This window comes from Phyllobates terribilis, unplaced genomic scaffold (genome assembly GCF_046119375.1).
Source record: "Phyllobates terribilis strain yellow unplaced genomic scaffold, ASM4611937v1 Scaffold_7__3_contigs__length_470593459, whole genome shotgun sequence".
Classification (NCBI taxonomy): Eukaryota; Metazoa; Chordata; class Amphibia; order Anura; family Dendrobatidae; genus Phyllobates; species Phyllobates terribilis.
The window spans coordinates 65,633,322-65,655,824 of record NW_027362767.1 but is presented as its reverse complement, the minus strand read 5'-3'; the positions used below and the strand labels follow the sequence as shown (position 1 = coordinate 65,655,824).

At 42.6% G+C, this 22,503-nt stretch overlaps 1 protein-coding gene across 3 annotated transcripts in view; it reads right to left on the bottom strand.

The window, feature by feature from the left end:
* LOC141153665 (coiled-coil domain-containing protein 170-like) overlaps window positions 1-22,503 on the bottom strand; it is a 69,745-nt gene that overhangs the window by 21,880 nt on the left and 25,362 nt on the right. For all 3 annotated transcript variants that reach the window (XM_073638679.1, XM_073638681.1, XM_073638680.1), the window contains 6 exons: window positions 19,865-19,981; window positions 13,831-14,075; window positions 13,371-13,515; window positions 8,962-9,147; window positions 3,942-4,259; window positions 715-915 (listed from right to left, as the gene is read on the bottom strand). In XM_073638679.1, coding sequence (XP_073494780.1) covers window positions 715-915; window positions 3,942-4,259; window positions 8,962-9,147; window positions 13,371-13,515; window positions 13,831-14,075; window positions 19,865-19,981 — 1,212 coding nt within the window. The remainder of the gene's footprint in view (window positions 1-714; window positions 916-3,941; window positions 4,260-8,961; window positions 9,148-13,370; window positions 13,516-13,830; window positions 14,076-19,864; window positions 19,982-22,503) is intronic.

Below are 22,503 nucleotides of genomic sequence, written 5' to 3'. Positions count from 1 at the left end.
AGGTCGTACCAACCCTTTACCCAGAGACTGCCCCGGTCACTTGCCGTGACCATCTGCCCGTTCTTCCAGAGACTGTCCCGGTCACTTGCCGTGATCATCTGCCCGTTCACCCAGAGACTGCCCCGGTCACTTGCCGTGATCTCCTCCCCGTTCTTCCAGAGACTGTCCCGGTCACCTGCTGTGACTGCCTGCCTGGTCGCCACCCGCTCCCTTACAAGGACCGCCCCCTTGTATAGTAGCTCTGAGGTTCCACCTCCCTGACCCGTTACATTAGTTATCACTTGTATGGCAATCAGTGAGGAGTATTCTGATTATAACAAATTATCACCTATCCACATGATAACTAGTTATATCCGGAATACTCCTAAGTCGGAGGGGGTTGCCAGAACAGTAGACTTGTGACCCCCATTTGAATCCAGTCATTAGGCATGAGTGATCGCTGCCCCATTCAAACAAGGGGTTCCCAAGTCTCATCAGTCAGACCCCAGTGGTCTAATAGTTAACACTTTTCCTGTGGATAGGTGATAACTCATACCTGGAATACCCCTTTAGCCTGTGTTTCTCCAGCTTTTGGGCAACTACTGCCATCATCCTTTTCTTAGAGCCTTTGCATAACAGAACATGCCCGAAGTTGCAAATTTGCAGATGGAGGGTGGCAAGAAGAAGGTCATCGTTGACAAGCATGGAAACGTGCTATTTATTTATGATCCTTACCCTTTTTCTCTCCATGTTGAAGCCATCTTTGATCATCTCTTCGGACACAAGCTTGCCCTTTAAATGTTTCATGGAATCCTGCTGTTCCTGCAGTAATTCTTCTGCTTTATACGACTTGGCTGCAGCCTCCTGATACAGATCCAGTTGTTTCTCTACTTGCTTATTGAGTTTGACAATCTTCTGCTGCAGATCTTCACATGTCTAAGTGGATAAAAGATCACAGCTCAGATATCGCTACACACTACACAAATCATGACACAAAATGAGTTCTGGTGCCATCATTTATTCCTTCTCTTTTATCTGCCCCGTCTTCTACTATCCGTTGATTACTAAGAAGCGAAGCAACACATAATCTATGACCAGACTACACAGGGTTTGTTTGTAGTCTGTCACCATGGAAACACGAGCTGTATACACAAAACAATGATATCTTTAGTCATGACTATTTGTAAAGGTTTTTTTTATGTAGGTGGTCGGAAGCAAATAAATATGTATTCCTCTCCTTCAACCTAGTTACAAAAATCTTTTGCTGTCTCTCTCCTAAAATTTTGCATTTCATGAATTGTCATAATCGATCCTCTCCATCTGAATTAATCCTTGTACCACGATCACTTCATGGTTGGTTTATGACTTTGCCACCACCCTTGAGATGCCCATTTGGCCAGGGATCTTTTTACCACTCCTGAGCTCCCATTTGGTCTGGGAAGTTTTTCTACTAACCCTGAGACCCCCCATCTGGCCAGGAATCTTTTCCAACACCCCTGAGACCCCCATTTGGCTAGAGATAATTTCTACAAAGATCTGAGCCCCCAATTGGACAGGGATCTTTTCGACCACTCCTGGGACCCCCATTTGTCCAAGGATCTTTTCTACACCCCCTGAGCCCACATTTGACCAGGGATATTTTCAACCACTCCTGGGACCCCCATTGGTCCAAGGATTTTTTCTACCACCCCCGAGCCCCCATTTGTCCAAGGATCTTTTCTATTACTACTGAGCCCCCCCCCCTCATCCCTATTTGACCAGGGATCTTTTTTTTATAATTTCAGGGGCCCTCATTTGGCCAGGGATCTTTTCCACCACCCCTGATCCCTCTATTTGCATAAATCATTAGTACTAGTAAATGTAAGAAATATATCTTAGCAGAAAAATATGTTTCTTTCTCCACGTGTTCTCCTTTCTCTGCCATCTAAACTCATCATTTAAGCTGAAACACAGCAAAAAAAAATCCATTTTACTCAAGAAAAGAGGGACTGCCAGGTCACTGAGGTGTCAGCTTACAGCAGCCTTTTAAAATCACTGGAGAGAGGGGAATGTAGCAGTGAGAAACAGAGTAAAACAGAATAGCATACAGACACACAAATTCTCTCCCCTGGCTTTCCAGTGCTGGATTCACAGTTACACTGCTCAGTACTGCTGTATAATGTCCTCCATGCTGCTGCTGCTTCTGAACATGTGTTTGTAGCGCCCCGAGGGTTCGGCCGCTACAGGGGTATTGCACCTCAGACCAGAGGTGTGATATTCCACTCCCAGGTAAGGATGGAGTATGGACCAGGGCTCAGTTAGCTGCATACAGCACACACACCCCATTTCCGAGGGACAGCTCAACGGTGCTCCCACTAGACATAAGTGCAGGCACGACCGACTATGTCCCTGCCTGGAGTGGGGAGGGGGGTGGAACACCCAGTGCTGTAGGGGCAGATAGGGGTTGGTTCCTGAGCGTAGGAAGGAGCTCATTGGTTGCTGGTCACCTGGGCTCATGGTCAGAGGGAGGTATAAAAGGTGGGCACCATCTTAGCTCTAGGAGAAAGTCCGGTTCTGTCCAGAGAGGAGAAGACAGGGAGTAGAGGCTCTGTAGGAGCTCTACTCCAGAAGGGCCTAGTGAGAGGCCGAGGAGGAGGTGAAGGGGAGCTGAGATTTTGGCTCATCTCAGCTCCAAGAGAAAGGAACAGAAAGGAACAGAAACAGAAAGGAACTGCAAAGAAAGAGAGAGAGAAACAGAAGGGCTCAGGAACAAGAAGGTGGAAGGGACCCTAAGAACCCACGAGAATCCAGGGTGAAGGGTCAGGCAGATTAAGGGTACCGGATCCCAAGTTGGTGGAGGAGAAACTACCCTCAGCCAAAGACCGGTCGTCGTGATCATCTATTGGTGCGACACCTCATCAAACCTGCTAGGAAGGCACCATATAGGACAGCGGAGGACGGGGCCCACGTTTAACCGCACGAGTACGCGGCAGCTGGACAAAAGTGGGTCACTGGTGAGGCAGGCCAGAGAAAGGATTAAAGGGGGTCCTGTGCCATGCTCCTGAACTGCCTGGGAGTTGACCGAGCCCCTCACCTGGTGGACGCAGCACGGCTCGGGCGGTCACTGCCGACGGAAGTGACCCGGAACAAACGAACTGTGAGTAAAGACCCTGGACTGTAACTTGTTGTCCGTGTGCTCCTTCGCGCCTCCGGCACTACCGGTACTGGGACCTTCACCACCATCACTCCCACCATCCACTACACTGCCCTGAGGCCGTACTCTTCCCGTGGGGAGTCACACTACCCTAGCTGCACACCTCATCAGCCCCAGCGGTCTGCATGCAGCGGCGGTTCCTAATAACCGCAATCCACGGGTGGCGTAGTCGGACATTATCTGAAGCACGTAGCAGACTACCATTGGCCTGACCACCCTGAGCCGCGGGACCGGGCCGCCACTACTACTCCCCCCCATCGTTCCCCTATCGCCCGGATCTGCGTGCCCCACGGCCCAGGGGGCGAGTCATGTTACATAGAGACAGAAGAGCAGGTGATCCTCATGTCTAAGTTTGCTGTGTATAGGAGACATCACAGCAGCTAGTCTCCATCCAATGGTTTAAAGACAACAGAAAATTAGAGATAGAGATTTCAGGAGGGAAAGTGTTGAAAAAATCAGGAAATGATCTTTTTAGCTACTCCCTGCTCCAGCAAACAGATGTGGAATCCTGGAAAGGAGACCTCTTCAGTTAGGTATATGAAAATGGGTTTTCTAAACCAGACAATCCCTTTAAGATTCACTGGAGCAAAGAAAATTAAAAAGAAGAAATAACTAAAAGTTTGGCAAATTTTTCCAAATTGTTACATAAAATTCAAACAGATAAAGAAGGAGTACAGACCCTTTATGCTGAAGCCTATGTTCCTCTAGTCAGTGCTCTTTAGGTTTTTAGTATGTGATATATTACTACAGACTCGTGAATATCACTCACAGATCTCCAAGTTTGTTCCCCGCTGCAGAGTTCTTGGATCCTCTCCTTTACAGCTTCCTCTGTCCTAGGTACAGTTGTAAATCCATTACTCAGGATTGTAGCCAGCTGACTTATGAAGCTTTGGTGCAGACTGTGAGATGCTTTCGTCTCGTAATCTGAGGAACGCAGAGTCCTCTCCAGATCATTTATTTTCTTCTCCTTTTCCATCAGCTCCTGACGAAAACGGCCCCATTCTTTATGGTTCTCCTTCAGTTTCTCTTGTAGAATTTCTTTTTCTCGCTCAATGTTCTTCCTGGACAGAACAGCATCATCTCTCTCCTATAACAAAAAGGGAAAATGGACACTATTTTATGGAAATAATCCTTGAGGTACGATAGTGTTTTGTATTTATCTTACTCCATGTATAATAAGAGACTCTGTACGAAAACTTTACTACAGAAACAGGGGATAGAGATTTTTCTATCTTCCTCTTCTGTCACATGCTCCAAAAATTTGAGTGAAATACTGTGCCTTTTAAAAATCCCCAAGCTCCCCTGATTCTGGTGCTTTTTTCCACTTTGCAATGCGTCACTCCATTGAAGAGATATTCATGTTAATTTCTTCTGGAGCGCAGTATGTGAAATCTCTGCTTGCAGTTCTACTGGGCGTTTCTTCTGAGTCTTCTCTGGGTACGTGTGCTTTCAGCCCTCCCATACGCTATAGAAGGGTGAAAGCACACACTTCCAGAGGAGACTCTGAAGAAACACCCAGTTGAATTGCAAGCAGAGATTTCACATACTACGCTTCAGAAGAAATAAATGTGAATATCTTTGCAATGGAGTGACATAGCCCAAAACAGAAATAAAACAGCAGAATCAGTGAAACTCAGATTTTCAAAGGTACAAGTGCTTCTCACTAAATTAGAATATCATCAAAAAGTTAATTTATTTCAGTTCTTCAATACAAAAAGTAAAACTCATGGTTTCATTCTTTGAGATCATTACAAACAGAGTGATCTATTTCAAGTGTTTATTTCTGTTAATGTTGATGATTATGGCTTACAGCCAATGAAAACACAAAAGTCATTAAGTCAGTAAATTAGAATAATTAACAAAAAACACCTGCAAAGGCTTGCGATGTGTTTAAAAAGGTCCCTTAGCCTGTTTCAGTAGGCTCCACAATCATGGGGAAGACTGCTGACTTGACAGATGTCCAGAAGGCAGTTATTGACATACTCTACAAGGAGGGTAAGTCATAAAAGGTCATTGCTAAAGAAGCTGGCTGTTCAGAGTGCTGTATCCAAGCATATTAATGGAAAGTTGAGTGGAAGGAAAAAGTGTGGTAGAAAAAGGTGCACAAGCATCCGGGATAACCGCAGCCTTAAAAGGATTGTTAAGAAAAGGCCATTGTAAAATTTGGGGGAGATTCACAAGGAGTAGACTGCTGCTGGAGTCATTGCTTCTAGAGCCACCACACACAGACGTATCCAGGACATGGGCTACAAGTGTCGCGTTCCTTGTGTCAAGCTACTCATGACCAATAGGCAACGCCAGAAGCGTCTTACCTGGGCCAAGGAGAAAAAGACCTGGACTGTTGCTCAGTGTCCAAGGTGTTGTTTTCAGATGAAAGTAAATTTTGCATTTCATTTGGAAATCAAGGTCCCAGAGTCTGGAGGAAGAGTGGAGAGGCCACAATCCAAGCTGCTTGAGGTCTAGTGTGAAGTTTCCACAATCGGTGATGGTTTGGGGAGCCATGTCATCAGCTGGTGTAGGTCAACTGTGTTTTATCAAGACCAAAGTCAGCGCAGCCGTCTACCAAGAAACTTAAGAGCACTTCATGCTTCCCTCTGCCGACAAGCTTTTTGGAGATGGAAATTTCATTCTCCAGCAGGACTTGGCCCCTGTCCACACTGCCAAAAGTACCAATACCGGGTTTATACACAACAGTATCACTGTGCTTGATTGGCCAGCAAACTCGCCTGACCTTAACCCTATAGAGAATCTATGGGGTACTGTCAAGAGGAAGATGAGAGACACCAGACCCAAAATGCAGACAAAAATGCAAAATGCAGATGAGCTGAAGGCTGCTATCAAAGCAACCTGGGCTTCCATAACACCTCAGCAGTGCCACAGGCTGATCGCCTCCATGCCACATTGCCACATTGATGCAAAAGGAGAGACCAAGTATTGAGTGCATTTACTGAACATACATTTCAGTAGGCCAACATTTCGGATTTTAAAAACATTTTTGAAGCTGTTGTTATAAAGTATTCTAATTTACTGAGATAATGACTTTTGTGTTTTCATTGGCTGTAAGCCATAATCATCAACATTAAAAGAAATAAACACTTGAAATAGATCACTCTGTGTGTAATGACTCTATATAATATATGAGTTTCACTTTTTGCATTGAAGAACTGAAATTAACTTTTTGATGATATTCTAATTTAGTGAGAAGCACTTGTATTTAGCTCAGTATTTTGAGCAAGAGACAGGCCCTATTTAAAGAGTTATTCCCAAGGTAGTAAATTATCCTGAATCAATAAAATAGGGGATAATTTACTGATCGCTGGTAGTCCAAATGATTGGGAATGGGCTTTGAAACTTGAGAACTGTGCATTGTAGAGCACCATCTCGAATGGAGAGAAGGTGTGCATGCTGAACTTCTCTTACATTCATTGTCTATGGGACTGCCGGAGAAAACAGTTTTTCTTTTTCTTCTGTGCCCATCCATTCTAAAGTTACATTCATTGATAGCAAAATCATCACTACACTATAGGGGTGTAATTTCCAAATTGGGGTCAATTTAGGGGGGGGATTCTGCTCTTCTGGTACTTAGGGGCTCTGCATATGGAGTCTGCAAACTATTCTACGAAAATGTGTTCTCCAAGAGTCAAATAGCGCTGCACCCCTCCCAATTCTCGCCGTGTGGCCAAACAGTACTGTACAGCCACATATGGGTGATTGCTAAGTTCACGAGAAATTGTGTAAAAAAAATATGGGGTCATTTTTACCAATTCCCCTTGAGAAAATGTAATATCTGGAGCTTAAACAACATTATAGTGGTGAAAAGTGTTTTTTTTCTTCACTGCTCAATTGTATAAAATTTTGTGAACCACATGTAGTGTCACTAAGATCACTGCACCCCTAGATTATTTCATTAAGAGGTGTAGTTTATAAAATGAGGTCAATTATGGGGGTATGTCTTAACACCTCAGGGGCTCTGCCAATATGACATGGCACCCTCAAACCATTCCAGACTGCACTACAATCTGCACTGCTCTCCTTCCCTTCTGAGCTTTGCACTGTGCCTAAAAGTCATTTTCTCCTATTATTCTTTTTGAAAATTAAAAACTTGGGGCTAAAACAACATTTTAGTTGACAAAATGTAACTTTTAATTTTCACAGCCCAATGTTATACAGTTTTGCGAAATACCTGTGAGGTATAGTTCCCAAAATGGGGTCACTTGTGGAGCACCACTGTTTAGACCCATCAGCGGCTCTCCAAACATGACATGGCATCCACTATCTGTTCCAGACAATTTTGCACTCCAAAAGTCAAATGGCGCTCCTTCCCTTCCGAGTCCTGGCATGCACCCAAACAGTAGTTTTATACCACCTATGGATTATTGTTGTACTCGGGAGAAATGACACAACAAACTGTATGGTCCATTTTCTCCTGTTATCCTTGTGAAAATGAAATATTTGGGGCTAAAGCAACATTTTTATGGGAAAAATTTATTTTTCCCATTTTTACGGCTCAACATTATAACAATGTGAAGCATCTGGGGTTCAAGATGCTCCACACAAATTAAGAATAATTCTTAGAGGGGTGTAGTTTGCAAAATAGGGTCACTTGTGGAGGGAATTTCACTGTTTAGGCACATCAGGGGCTCTGCAAACGAGACATGGTGTCCGCTATCTATTCCAGTCAATTTTGCACTCCAAAAGTCAAATAGCGTTCCTTCCCTTCCAAGCCCTGCCGCACGCTCAAACAGTGGTTTTCCCCCACATATGGGGTATCGGCATACTCAGGAGAAATTGCACAACAAATTGTATGGTCCATTTTCTTCTGTTACCCTTGTGAAAATGAAAAATTTGCAGCTAAAGCAACATTTTTATGGGAAAATGTATTTTTCCATTTTCAAGGCTCAATGTTATAACATTCTGTGAAGCACGTGTAGGTAACATCTGCATTAGGTCTACATGTTCTCCCTCTTTCTAGGAACTACAGTTTCCTGCTAGACTCCAAAAACACACTAATAGAGACTCAGTTTGTGAGCCCCAATGGTCAGTGACCTATGCCAGTGATGACAATCTCAGTACACCGCTGTGGAATATGTTAGCACAATATATACTAATAAAATTAAGTTAATCTCTATGCTTCTTCTGACTAATGTCATAAAATATCTATACGGTGCAGATCTAAAATTCGGGTGTGATAAATGATATAATTTTGGCAATATATGGGCACCACTAGCGGGCGCTAACTGAGTATGTTGGGAGCTGTATAAATCTGAATGCAATAACTTCCAACTAGTGGCCACTGCAGGTACACCAGCTGCTTTGACAGTCAATTAATGGAACCGGTTCAATTTTGGGCCACGTCCACAATGAACCCTATAATAGTTGCATGTCTTACCTTGGTGGTATGTGTGCTATAGGTAAAGTTTCTAAAAAAAAACGAAAAGTTTATCTAACATCAATTATTTTTCACTAGATATCAAGTAACAGATATAAAGCAAGTCTGAATGCCTGACCTAACTTCTGACAATACAGGTCACAAGTGTCGTTCTAGCTACAAAGCGAAAGGCATGACATGAAAAGTGACCTGATAAAATGTAGAAGAAACAATCAAATTGGTGAATTATCTCTGACAACCACAGCGGACTTTGTAAGGCGCAGTCTTGGGTTATACAGACCCTCAGTGTCACTCATCACAAAAACAAAGACGGAGCTTACAAGACCTGTATGTTCAGTAGTTGTTGTGACTATTGTTCTCATGGGTCTTTAAGGCGACAAACACTTGTGTCCTATCTCACCCTCTTCAGAGATTGCAGTTCTGCAGGAAAACCAGCCGCGGCCTTTTTATGTTTTTCCGTCTCCGCCACCAGTTTTACAATGGTATCCCGACTGGCTTTGGACTCGACTTGTTGGCTTGCCAAGGCATCTTCAAGGCTTGTAATTCTACATTTGTGTAGTTTATGTTCTTTCATCAATTTTTCTACCTAGAATTAAATAAATTCATTATTATGAAAGAAGATCAAGACAGTTTTTTAGGAATACAAGTTGATGACCTATAATTAGGCAAGGTCATCAGTGCTTAATCGGTTGGGGTCACTTGAATGTGGATGAGTTACAGTACTAGGAATAGCCACATATATGAAAGAAGACATCATTAGCCACAAGGCAAGCACTGTGGCCCCTGCCTGCAGTGAGAATAAGTTATTAAAGAGGACCTGTCACTTGCTATAAATATGTAATTTTTTTACTTGGTGTAAATGACGTGCCCTCTGGGCCGTGGGGTACTCGGTGGTGGGCCGGTCGGTGCAGGGGATGTCACAGTGGCAGTGACCCGGTCCGTGACCCAGGGCGGCCAATAAAAGGGGATTCTAGTTTTTATAGTTTAATGTTCGTGACGCCACCTGTGGTATGTGGCTATATGGAGTCGCCGCTGCGGTGCCGATCCTCTGGAGCTGATGATGACACAGCAGAGTTGGTTCAGCTCTCCACAGGCAGAGCTTAGCTCCAGGGCAGGAAGTGGTGATGTTATAGATGTTTCTGTGCAGTGTAGTGCAGGGGATGGCGCAGATAATAACCAGTCCACAACTTAATGGCGGTTTCCTCTTATCTTTACTTGTGGTGGTTAGGCAGACCGGGGCACGGGTACTAGTTGGTAGTAGAGGTCCGGGAGGCCTGGAAGCAAGTTGGGAATCCACCTCGCCAGGTGGAGTTGTAGGCCTTCCCTTTGCGCTAATCTCTTTGGCCCTGCTGCTTATAGCTGTGCTGCGGCCCTCGTCCCTGAGTAAAACGTCTTTGTGCTCACCCGTATGGCAGGCAGCTCGGGCCTTCCTTGAATGTCGCTCCCACGTGGTGGTGCTGGGCCCTATGGTGCTGCTGAGCCTCCGGCGTCTGATGGGGCCAGGAGACCTGCAGTCTCCTGCCCTCTGGTTTCTGCTGCTGGGCCTTCGGTGCCCCACAACCTCGGACTCCGGTGTCTGGTTCTTCCGTGCTCCTATCCTCAGGGGTGAACTGCCGTGCAGCTCCACTCCCCAGGTCTTTCCTCGTCGCTGTCCTGTATTCAACTCCTCTCCCTAACTCTAACTAACCCCACCTCCAGATCCAAATTGCTAAGGGGAGGAGCTCCCCTTACTGGTCTGGAGCCAGGAAAGTGTTGCATGCTAGTATACCTGACTAGGGGACCCGTGCTTACTTCCAGGCATGGCATTACCTCTTGTGAGGGAGGCAATGCCACTCTGGCAACCGGACCCCTGGGGTGCCACATAAATGCCGCTGTTCTCCAGAATCCAGCGCTGTTTTTCTTTTGTTCCTGCTCCTCTCCATTCCTGAGATATGGACATGTTTTCCCTGTATATAAATCTAGTCTTTTAGCCAACTGGGCATGGCTATCAAAAATACACCCACAAAGAGTTGAGGACTACACCCACTTGGCTAAAAAGTTTAGATTTATATACAGGGCAGATGTGGCCATATCTCAGGAATGGAGAGGAGCAGGAACAAAAGAAAAACAGAGCTGGATTCAGGAGAACAGCGGCATTTACACCTGATAAATAATTACACGTTTATGGCAAGTGACAGGCCCTCTTTAAGGTGTATTATCAGAAAGCCCCTTTAAGAAAAATACACACACAAATGTTACTTGACCTTCTAGGACTAATGTAGCAATAAACTTATTGCAACTGATCCAATCAATCCCTAGTAACTTTAATTCAAAAACTTGCAGACCTCTAAATGAATTAAGGAGCCCAACTGGTCCACATATAACCCTACACAGATAAATCATGCAGCTGGATGACAATAAAATAAGCAAAAAATAAATACAAAATAAAAAACAAACAACAGATGCAAAAATTATTGTAATGGAAATGGGGACATAATTAAAAAATAGGACTTTATGCTATTAAAAAAAAGACAATACAGAAAAAATATGAAAAGCAAACAGACACTTTTTTTAAATCAGCAAACGTAGGAAATACTAATATAAAAATGGAATACAACTACAGTCCCACGTACAAGTGCTTCTCACTAAATTAGAATATCATCAAAAAGTTCTTCAATACAAAAAGTGAAACTCCTATATTATATAGAGTCATTACACACAGAGAGATTTATTTCAAGTGTTTATTTCTGTTAATGTTGATGATTATGGCTTACAGCCAATGAAAACACAAAAGTCATCATCTCAGTAAATTAGAATACTTTATAACATCTGCTTGAAAAATGTTTTTAAAATCTGAAATGTTGTCCTACTGAAATGTCTGTTCAGTAAATGCCCTCAATACTTGGTCAGGCTCCTTTTGCATCAATTCCTGCATCAATGCGGCGTGGCATGGAGGCGATCAGCCTGTGGCACTGCTGAGGTGTTATGGAAGCCCAGGTTGCTTTGATCGCAGCCTTCAGCTCGTCTGCATTGTTGGGTCTGGGGTCTCTCATCTTCCTCTTGACAGTACCCCATAGATTCTCTATGGGGTTAAGGTCAGGCGAGTTTGCTGCCAATCAAGCACAGTGATACTGTTGTGTGTAAACCAGGTATTGGTACTTTTGGCAGTGGAGACAAGGGCCAAGTCCTGCTGGAGAATGACATTTCCATCTCCAAAAAGCTTGTCGGCAGGGGGAAGCATGAAGTGCTCTAAAATTTCCTGGTAGACGGCTGCGCTGACTTTGGTCTTGATAAAACACAGTGGACCTACTCCAGCAGATGACATGGCTCCCCAAACCATCACTGATTGTGGAAACTTCACACTAGACCTCCAGCAGCTTGGATTGTGGCCGCTCCACTCTTCCTCCAGACTCTGGGACCTTGATTTCCAAATGAAATGCAAAATTTACTTTCATCTGAAAACAACACCTTGGACACTGAGCAACAGTCCAGGTCTTTTTCTCCTTGGCCCAGGTAAGACGCTTCTGCTGTTGCTTATTGGTCATGAGAGGCTTGGCACAAGGAATGTGACACTTGTAGCCCATGTCCTGGATACGTCTGTGTGTGGTGGCTCTAGAAGCAATGACTCCAGCAGCAGTCCACTCCTTGTGAATCTCCCCCAAATTTTTGAATGGCCTTTTCTTAACAATCCTTTCAAGGCTGCGGTTATCCCGGTTGCTTGTGCACCGTTTTCTACCACACTTTTTCCTTCCACTCAACTTTCCATTAATATGCTTGGATACAGCACTCTGTGAACAGCCAGCTTCTTTAGCAATGACCTTTTGTGGCTTACCCCCTTGTGGAGTGTGTCAATAACTGCCTTCTGGACATCTGTCAAGTCAGCAGTCTTCCCCATGATTGTGGAGCCTACTGAAACAGACTAAGGGACCTTTTTAAATGCATCGAAAGCTTTTGCTGGTGTTTTTTGTTAATTATTCTAATTTACTGAGATAATGACTTTTGTGTTTTCATTGGCTGTAAGCCATAATCATCAACATTAACAGAAATAAACACTTGAAATAGATCACTCTGTTTGTAATGACTCTATGAGTTTCACTTTTTGTATTGAAGAACAGAAATAAATTAACTTTTTGATGATATTTTAATTTAGTGAGAAGCACTTGTATGTGTGAGAAAAAGAAACAAATTATTTAAAGAAAAAACTTTATAGGTTTCAAACGTTAATGTGCTAAAAAACAAACAAACTCCGCTTTCAGTGGGGTTCACAACATTCCGTAGGTAAAATTGACAAAGATAAGAAACTTTATGAATACTTTTATACTCTTCTTGTACCAATTTTTAAGTAACATCCCATTTCTGTGTACCCGTGACTATTGCCAGTCTTTTCTCCAGCTTCATCACAACTCGCACACTGAGCAGAGCTACCCCAGCTGCCTTTTATTAGACAAGTAAGACCTAGAGAATGGGATCGACCATTCCCGCCCAGTTACTTTTAGTCTCTCCTAAATACCAGACCCAAAATTCAGTCAAAAATAAAGCCATCTCAGTAACCTTTTGTTACTGGTGCACTTTCTCCCGGGACCTACATCACCAAGGCCAACCACCTAGGTGACACATACCTGTCATCCAGGATGTTACCTCCTGCTTTCTTACACTATTTAAAACTATTTTATTTTTAAGCTCTGTGCAAGAATTGGAATAAAAAATTCTACAACACTACTAAACATTTTTTGCAGCAGTAGTTTATTAACCATAACAAAGTGACTTACTTGATATTGTACAAAAAAAGCTATTAGTTATTTCATTGTAACACAGGCAAAGAGGTTTTACCTTCAACACCAAAGCATCCAGGGGATCCTCATGTTCCTTTATGTTCATACTAACACAAGAGGACAACCTCTCAACAGTCTCGTGAAGCCTTTTCCCCAGACCACTGCTTTTCTGTTCAGCTTTTTCTCTTTCGATCAGATGCAATCTACATATTAATATACATCTCTGTATTAGTCTATGGACGCATTTATGACCATTAGCTCCTATTTGTTGCAGATGCCATAGAGTACACACACCCTGGTGCACTCTCTACAGGTTAGCCACCAACATAGGCTGTCTCTATGAAAATTTTATATAAATAATCTTAAAATTTAATAAACTACAACATTTTGTTTATTTTCTAATAATTTATGCCACATTCTCTTTATGTCTCCCAATCCTTACATAAGCATCATTTTTTGACCTAGTTGAGCCATACTTAAAGTTCTAATAAATAAGTAGTTGGTTCGTTTCCACAAACCTTAGTCGATTCTCCAGTTCTTTAATTCTGTCATTTAACTCTTTAGTTTCTCTCCGGTGAGAGTGTATCTCCGCGTTTAGTTCTGCTTTTTCACTAGTCGTATGTTCGTAGTCCTTGATATGTTCTTTAAAGGTCTGCATCTGGGACAGCTGGCGGGCACACCTCTCTTTGTATTTTTCTAATTCCTCTTTTATTTCTTGAAGGTGGGCATCTTTAGCTGCCAGGCGTTTCTTCAGGTCAGATACCTTATGGCAGGACACACACACAAATGACTGAAACAATTGGTCGCTGCTGAACCCATAGACCAATGTTCCCCAACTCCAGTCCTCAAGAGCCACCAACAGATCATGTTTTCAGGATGGAGGACTATGTGGGGCCATTATACTGTATGGAGGACTATGTGGGGCCCATTATTCTGTATGGAGGACTATGTGGGGCCATTATACTGTATGGAGGACTATGTGGGGCCCATTGTTCTGTATGGAGGACTATGTGGGGCCCATTGTTCTGTATGGAGGACTATGTGGGGCCCATTATACTGCATGGAGGACTATGTGGGACCCATTATACTGTATGGAGGACTATGTGGGGCCATTATACTGTATGGAGGACTATGTGGGGCCCATTGTTCTGTATGGAGGACTATGTGGGGCCCATTGTTCTGTATGGAGGACTATGTGGGGCCCATTATACTGCATGGAGGACTATGTGGGACCCATTATAGTGTATGGAGGACTATGAGGGGCCCATTATTCTGTATTGGGAACAATGTGAGGCCCATTATTCTGTATGGAGGACTATGTGGAGCCATTATTCTATATGGAGGACTATGTGAGGTCCATTATTCTGTATGGATGACTATGTGGGGCCATTATTCTGTATGGAGGACTATGTGGTGCCCATTATTCTGTATGGAGGACTATGTGGGGCCCATTATTCTGTATGGAGGACTATGTGGGGCCATTATTCTATATGAAGGACTATGTGGGGCCCATTATACTGTATGGAGGACTATGTGGGACCCACTATACTGTATGGAGGACTATGTGGGGCCTATTATTCTGTATGGAGGACTATGTGGGGCCATTATTCTATATGGAGGACTATGTGAGGCCCATTATTCTGTATGGAGGACTATGTGGGGCCATTATTCTATATGGAGGACTATGTGGGGCCCATTATACTGTATGGAGGACTATGTGGGACCCATTATACTGTATGGAGGACTATGTGGGGCCCATTATTCTGTATGGAGGACTATGTGGGGCCATTATTCTATATGGAGGACTATGTGAGGCCCATTATTCTGTATGGAGGACTATGTGGGGCCATTATTCTGTATGGAGGACTATTTGGGGCCCATTATTCTGTATGGAGGACTATGTGGGGCCATTATTCTGTATGGAGGACTATGTGTGGCCCATTATTCTGTATGGAGGATTATGTGGGGCCCATTATTCTGTATGGAGGACTATGTAGGGCTCATTATACTCTATGGAGGAATATGTGGGGCCATTATTCTGTATGGAGGACTATGTGGGGCCCATTATACTGTATGGAGGACTATGTGGGACCCATTATACTGTATGGAGGACTATGTGGGGGCCCATTATTCTGTATGGAGAACTATGTGAGGCCCATTATTCTGTATGGAGGACTATGTAGGGCCCATTATTCTGTATGGAGGACTGTGTGGGGCCCATTATTCTGTATGGAGGACTGTGTGGGGTCCATTATTCTGTATAGAGGACTATGTGGGGCTCATTATTCTGTATGGAGGACTATGTGGGGCCATTACTCTGTATGGAGGACTATGTGGGGCCATTATTCTGTATGGAGGACTATGTGGGGCCTATTATTGTGTATGGTGAATAAATGATCTATTGTTTAAATCAGGTTTTTATGTTAAATTATTACTTTTTTATTTTTGCCAAATTTTTTTCCCCATATAACATTATGTATTACATGAAAAAAAACTAAATATGTAACAATTTCACACTGGCCACTTTTTTTTAGACTAACATATTGTTGTTTCAGGAAATAATACATGCACATTAGACCCTAACCCTAGCTTTTGTATTGAAGCATGTAACGAGAGTGTGCAAAGGTCATTAAGAAGGGATGGGGAGCAGGGGAGCTGTGACATTGTCTATTCTGCTGTATATAGAGGAGTTATCAGTAATTTTATTACTGCCTGGGATGATAATGAGACTGCTGAAAACTCTTCCTGAAAAGACTGAAAGTACAAATCTATAAAAGTCCCAGTCTCCAGTATGAAAATTGCAAGATTATTAATTTTGTTTTTTAATAATAATATTGAAAAAAAAACTGCCAAAATTTTTTAAAAAATACAAGTAACATGAAAACCTTATTTAAGCAATAGGTCATTTTCTGATAATCGCTTGCCTTTAAAACTGGTGTCAGTTTTTTCTAAGTAACGTGTATTATTTATGTATATGGAATATTTCCGCAACCCTACAATTTTTTTGTTCGCTGCAGCCAAACCATAACGATTATACGTGATTTTATTAAAAAGAAACAAGATTTAAGCCTAAATAGTTCTCCTTATGAAGCAAATATGTAATAATAAAAAAATGATCATTGATCATCATTATTACACTTTCCATTCGCTATTGTATATAGCTTGCCAACAGCTACAAAAATTTTCCAAAGCATTTTTTTTTGCCTAGACCGAGTACAGAACACTTTCAGCAGATTAGGGACACTCCACCTGCACCTGCAGAATGATTGCTGAATATTTAATACTCCTTTCTGACAACTAATAACTTATGCCACAAGAATACAGATTGTATACCTGTATCCAAAAACAATCAAGTAACAGTAACAGGGCAAATATAAGACGTTTCTCCAGATTTTCTGATTGTGAATTTTTAAATAATGGGACATTATTTTTGCAATTGGGTTTGCTTGGCTTTTAAAGAATTTTTGCACATTGCTGGCTGCAGAATGAGTAAACTGTGAATCTGTCAGTGAGCTTGTTCAGGTGGGAGAGTTTTACTTATCAGTCCTTTTCTGAGCTCCTTTAAGCTGATTTTATGACCGCAGACCACATCAAAGTTTTGATTAAGTTTGATGTGGTCGAAGCTAACCAGTGTTGGCTTACAGACACAGAGGATACAGAAGGCACGCGGTGCAAATTTTTAATGATACCCAATTGCCAAAATTAATTTTGACAAAAAAATACATGCATTTAAGAATAAAAAATGTACCTGAACCTTTAACCCTTCCAGATGGGTGATGTACATATAAATCACGTCAGATGCTTATAGTAGCAGCAACTGGAGCTTGCTCCGATCGCTGCTGTTTAACTATTTAAATGTCACTTTGAATCACAGCCCCACGATGCGATGGGTTGTACATCATATGCATAGAGCTGGGGCAGCACATCATAAATGACGTGCTGCATGCCGCTGGGCTCTGCTTCATTGCCTGAGAGTACCTTCTGACATTCTCAACACTGCTACATCACTGGACTCTGCTACATCACCACGGTTTGACTTTGCACATACTCTGCTTTGCTTTGTCACTACTGCTCTATTTCTACAATGGTTATCCAGTTTCAACAGCCTCTGCAGTTCCAGCCGGATCGCCCTGCTGCACCCATGTCTTCTGTCCATGCTGCATTCCAACTACTCTTCCGGACCGAGGACTTTTATGATTCACCTCACCAGGCCAAACATATTAAAATCTGTAACGGTTTCCCTCACATATCACTTGCCATTTATAAGAAATGACAATTACATCTTCTTAAGTCAGCAGATGGCGCTACACTTTACATCTATATACGGTTTTGTTTGTAGTCAGCATATGAGCTCCCCCTAGTGGTGGCTGAAGATCACCACAATAATGACGTTCTATAAGAGAAATGGAGCTCCCACCAGTACAAAGAAATGTGAAGAAATTAGTTGGAACTCCATATTGGAAACAATATTCCACCGGCACCTCCAAATATGATGCATTACAAGGTGACAGGTGCAGCGAGTCTTTGGAAACATATCATGGATGTTCTAAGAATAAAACTAATCAGATTTTCAGTGTAAATAACAATGAAAACTAGAAATAAACAACCGAATGGATAAAAGATAGAATTTTTTTCCAGTGGATTTTTGTTTCAGGGAATATTACATGAGGAGCGACAGGTTTTGTGAGGGATGTACGGCTGGCAGTGAATTCACTTGACATGGTAGAAATATCACTACTTAGTAACTAAGAAAAGGTCAGGAACATTTTTCTTATAGCTGGAAATTGCACCTTATTACAAGCAGCAGTTCACACGATCTCACACTCTGGGTGCCATCCTTGTTCATCTCCTGTATACTCTGCCATAGCAGGTGCAGGGGTTACAGATGCACCCGGGCCCTGGAGGCTAGGGGAGCCCAACAGTTAGCTGTGGCCCATATTAGAAGACCATTACTATAAAAGACACATGATAGTTGGGAGCCCTGTCAAACATTTTGCATTGGGCCACAGAAGGTGGGCCACACCTTTCCTGGCTCAAGTGCCGGGCTCTGCTACCTTCGCTGTAGTCCATGCCGGGTTTCTAAAATAACCCAGCAATCTCCTTTTACATCATCACACAAAGCATTTTAAAGGTGGTTCATATAGCTATGCACTATCAGAATGTTCAGTAAGCTTTGCATTTAGTTACTAAGAGTGCTTCGTTTGTCTTATTATCCATTTTTCTCACCTGGCTAGTTATATCTTCAACGAACTCCTGCTTGTTTATCATCTATCTGTGTTTTCTTCCTAGATCAGACCTGCAGTTAACCATTTGTTTGCTGTAAACATAAAGTACTCTTCTCCGCTAATACTAATACTGTTCACACTATTATGCTGCTGGAACAATGTCTAAACTGTTCTGCAAGTAAGTATCCAGTTTTCCTGTTCATCACTACTGCCTGCCTTTAACTATTTGTTTGCTTATTGCCAAATTTACTGCTATTGACCAGCTGTCTGCTGATAGCATAAAATTCTAACACTGTTTGTTTGCTGCAAGTCCTAGACTTGACTAAACATTTACAGTACTTTTCTATATCCACACGTTTGGCTCTCTAGCCATTGCCATTTTCTGCTCGTCTGCACATCCTGCTGTACTGGACCTTGCTGAACCACGAGCCGTCCAGCAAGTCCTGCCTGCTGTGCCATCGCCTTTGGTCCATGTTGCACAAACTGACCTACGAGTTATACCTCACAAGCTGAGCCCATAACAATTGACCTTTAGAGCGTGATTTCACCAAATTTTATTTATCCCTTAAATATGCAGCCAATTTTTGTTTTTGACTGGCACCCCCCCCCCATTCCAAGAGTCATAACTTTCATAATTTTTTTTTCAGGGAACGAGTTCTAGTTTTGCATAAGACCATTCACTTTACTATATAATGAGCTAAAAAACTTGGAAAAAAATTCACATGAAGTAAAAAATTCTATATTTGTTTTTTCTTTGGGGGGGGACCTTTTTATTGCATTAATTGTGCAGCAAAAATGACCTGACAACATGATTCTTCACAAAAGTATTGTTATTGCAATAAAAAAACTTGTATATATTTTTTTAGTATTATTTTAATAGCCTAAAAAAAATTCGGAAGTTTGTAAAATAAAGAAAAAAAATTGGTTTGTGTCACCAATTTCCAAGACTTATATCTTTTATATTTTTCCATTGATGGTGCTGTGTAGGTGCTTGTTTTTCCCCTGCTGAGCTGTATCTTTTAATGGTACAATTTTGGGGTACTCATGACGTTTTGATCACCTTGCATTGCGTTTTGGGGTTTTTTTGGAAGGAGGTGAACAAAGTACGGCAATTTGAGAATTATTTTTTTTTCCTTTACGATGCCCCACCATAGGGAGTGGGATGGGCAACCAAATCTTTGCGTTACCAGGATGATGTAACATAAATACCACCATTCTGCCCATCCTGGCGGAAGTCTTGTGGACACATTTCCCCATTCTGGTGATCGGTGGAGGTCCCAACAGTCTAACAGAGCCTTTATTTCAATAATTAATAAATGGAGCTCACCTCCCCTTGTAAAGCGGTATTCTTCACCAGCAGGGCCGCATATTCACTCCGCGCAGACTCGGCGGCGGTCTTGTAGGTAAGTAACTGGTCTCTTATCCAGGAGTTACTGTATAAAGTCTGAAAATGGCGCACATAAAATAAATAAGAAAAACGGAAATATAATATACCTTTGAAGTTGCGAGGCAGAGATCAGAGTTGGATGACCAGATCATAACGGAGCATTTATTAGGATATAAGGTGCTTTAAGATGGGGGGATTTTGGTGAGATGAGTATACACTGTGTGCAGAATTATTAGGCAAATGCGTATTTTGATCACATGATACTTTTTATACATGTTGTCCTACTCCAAGCTGCATAGGCTTGAGAGCCAACTACCAATTAAGTAAATCTGGTGATGTGAATCTCTGTAATGAGGAGGGGTGTTGACTAATGACATCAAAACCCAGATAAGGTGTGCTTAATTATTAGGCAACTTCCTTTCCTTTGGCAAAACGGGTCAGAAGAGAGGTTTGACGGGCTCTGAAAAGTCCAAAATTGTGAGCTGTCTTGCAGAGGGATGCAGCAGCCTTGAAATTTCCAAACTGTTGAAGCATGATCACAGAACAATCAATCGTTTCATGGGAAATAGCCAACAGGTTTGCAAGAAGCGTGTTGGCCAAAAAAGGCGTAAAATAACTGCCCCTGAATTGAGGAAAATCAAGTGTGAAGCTGCCAAGATGCCATTCACCACCAGTTTTGCCATATTTCAGAGCTGCAACGCTACTGGAGTATCGAAAAGCAGAAGGTGTGCGATACTCAGGGACATGGCCAAGGTAAGGAAGGCTGAAAAACGATCACCTATGAACAAGAAACATAAGATAAAACGTCAAGAATGGGCCAAGAAATATCTTAAGACTGATTTTTGAAAGGTTTTATGGACTGATGAAATGAGAGTGACTCTTGATGGGCCAGATGGAATGGCCAGAGGCTGGATCAGTAAAGGGCAGAGAGATCCACTCCGACTCAGACGCCAGCAAGGTGGAGGTGGGGTACTGGTATGGGCTGGTATCATCAAAGATGAACTTGTGGGACCTTTTCGGGTTGAGGATGGAGTGAAGCTCAACTCCCAGACCTACTGCCAGTTTCTGGAAGACAACTTCTTCAAGCAGTGGTACAGGAAGAAGTCGGTATCGGTCAAGAAAACCATGATTTTCATGCAGGATAATGCTCCATCACATGCATCCAACTACTCCACAGCGTGGCTGGCCAGTAAAGGTCTAAAAGAAGAAAAAATAATGACATGGCCCCCTTGTTCACCTGATCTGAACCCCATAGAGAACCTGTGGTCCATCATAAAATGTGAGATCTACAGGGAGGGAAAACAGTACACCTCTGGGAACAGTGTCTGGGAGGCTGTGGTGGCTGCTGCACGCAATGGTGATCGAAAACAGATCAAGCAACTGACAGAATCTATGGATGGAAGGCTGTTGAGTGTCATCATAAAGATAGGTGGCTATATTCATCACTAATTTTTTTGGCTTTTGTTTTTGCATGTCAGAAATGTTTATTTCTAAATTTTGTGCACTGATATTTGTTTACCTAGTGAAAATAAACAAGTGAGATGGGATTATATTTGGTTTTTATTAAGTTGCCTAATAATTCTGCACAGTAATAGTTACCTGCACAAACAGATATTCTCCTAAGATAGCCAAATCTAAAAAAAAACACCACTCCAACTTCCAAAAGTATTAAGCTTGGATATTTATGAGTCTTTTGGGTTGATTGAGAACATAGTTGTTGATCAATAATAAAAATAGTCCTCTAAAATACAACTTGCCTAATAATTCTGCACACAGTGTAGTTTAGGTAGGTGGGCTTATGCTTTTTTTGTGGTGCCTTACAGACTACACCGAGATAAATGTCATAACCTGAAATAATGAGCTTTAATAAATGTATCTGTCACTTAAAAGGGTTTTTCCCCATATTCATAACTGAATATTGTCAGTTAGTGCTTGTAAATACCAGCAATTTTGCAATCTACTACTTATTAAAGGGGTTATACTACAAGCCTAAGAACTAATAGGCAAGTAGTTGCTAACTACCTGCCTGTTGTGCCCGGTGCCAATGTCTGCTGGCACAGAGCGATCATAGACCGCTCCTGCCGGTGATCTGTCACGTCAACAGAGCAGCAGCTTCTCTTCCTCTTTGCTCTGTTGACTGTGCGTCACTGCCGACGTCATTCTGATTGTCAGCCAGCTCCCCGCTGACTAACTGTGGGGAGACGGCTGTCAATCAGCATGACGTCGACAGTCACGACCGGTCAACAGTGCAGCCCAGAAGAGGAAAAAAAATAAAATAGTCCTGGACAAAAAAATTAAAATTTTCAGCCATTCTTGAGATATTGATGAGGTTCTTCCTTTTGAATTACATCTCATCCCTGGCTGGAGTTTGCTATGAAAATAAACAAACCGCACTGAGCTCACCTTCTCTGGGTCTACTGGCGAGTCTCCAGCGCTTTGTCTGGCTTTGGCTGTGGTGCTGATGACGCGCCCCCTGGGCCATGTTCAGGGGATACCCGGAGCCGGATCTGGGTAGGGGTAGTAGTCCTTGTGGCGGTGACCCGGTCCGTGCCCAGGGTGTCAAACTAAGTGGCAGTCTA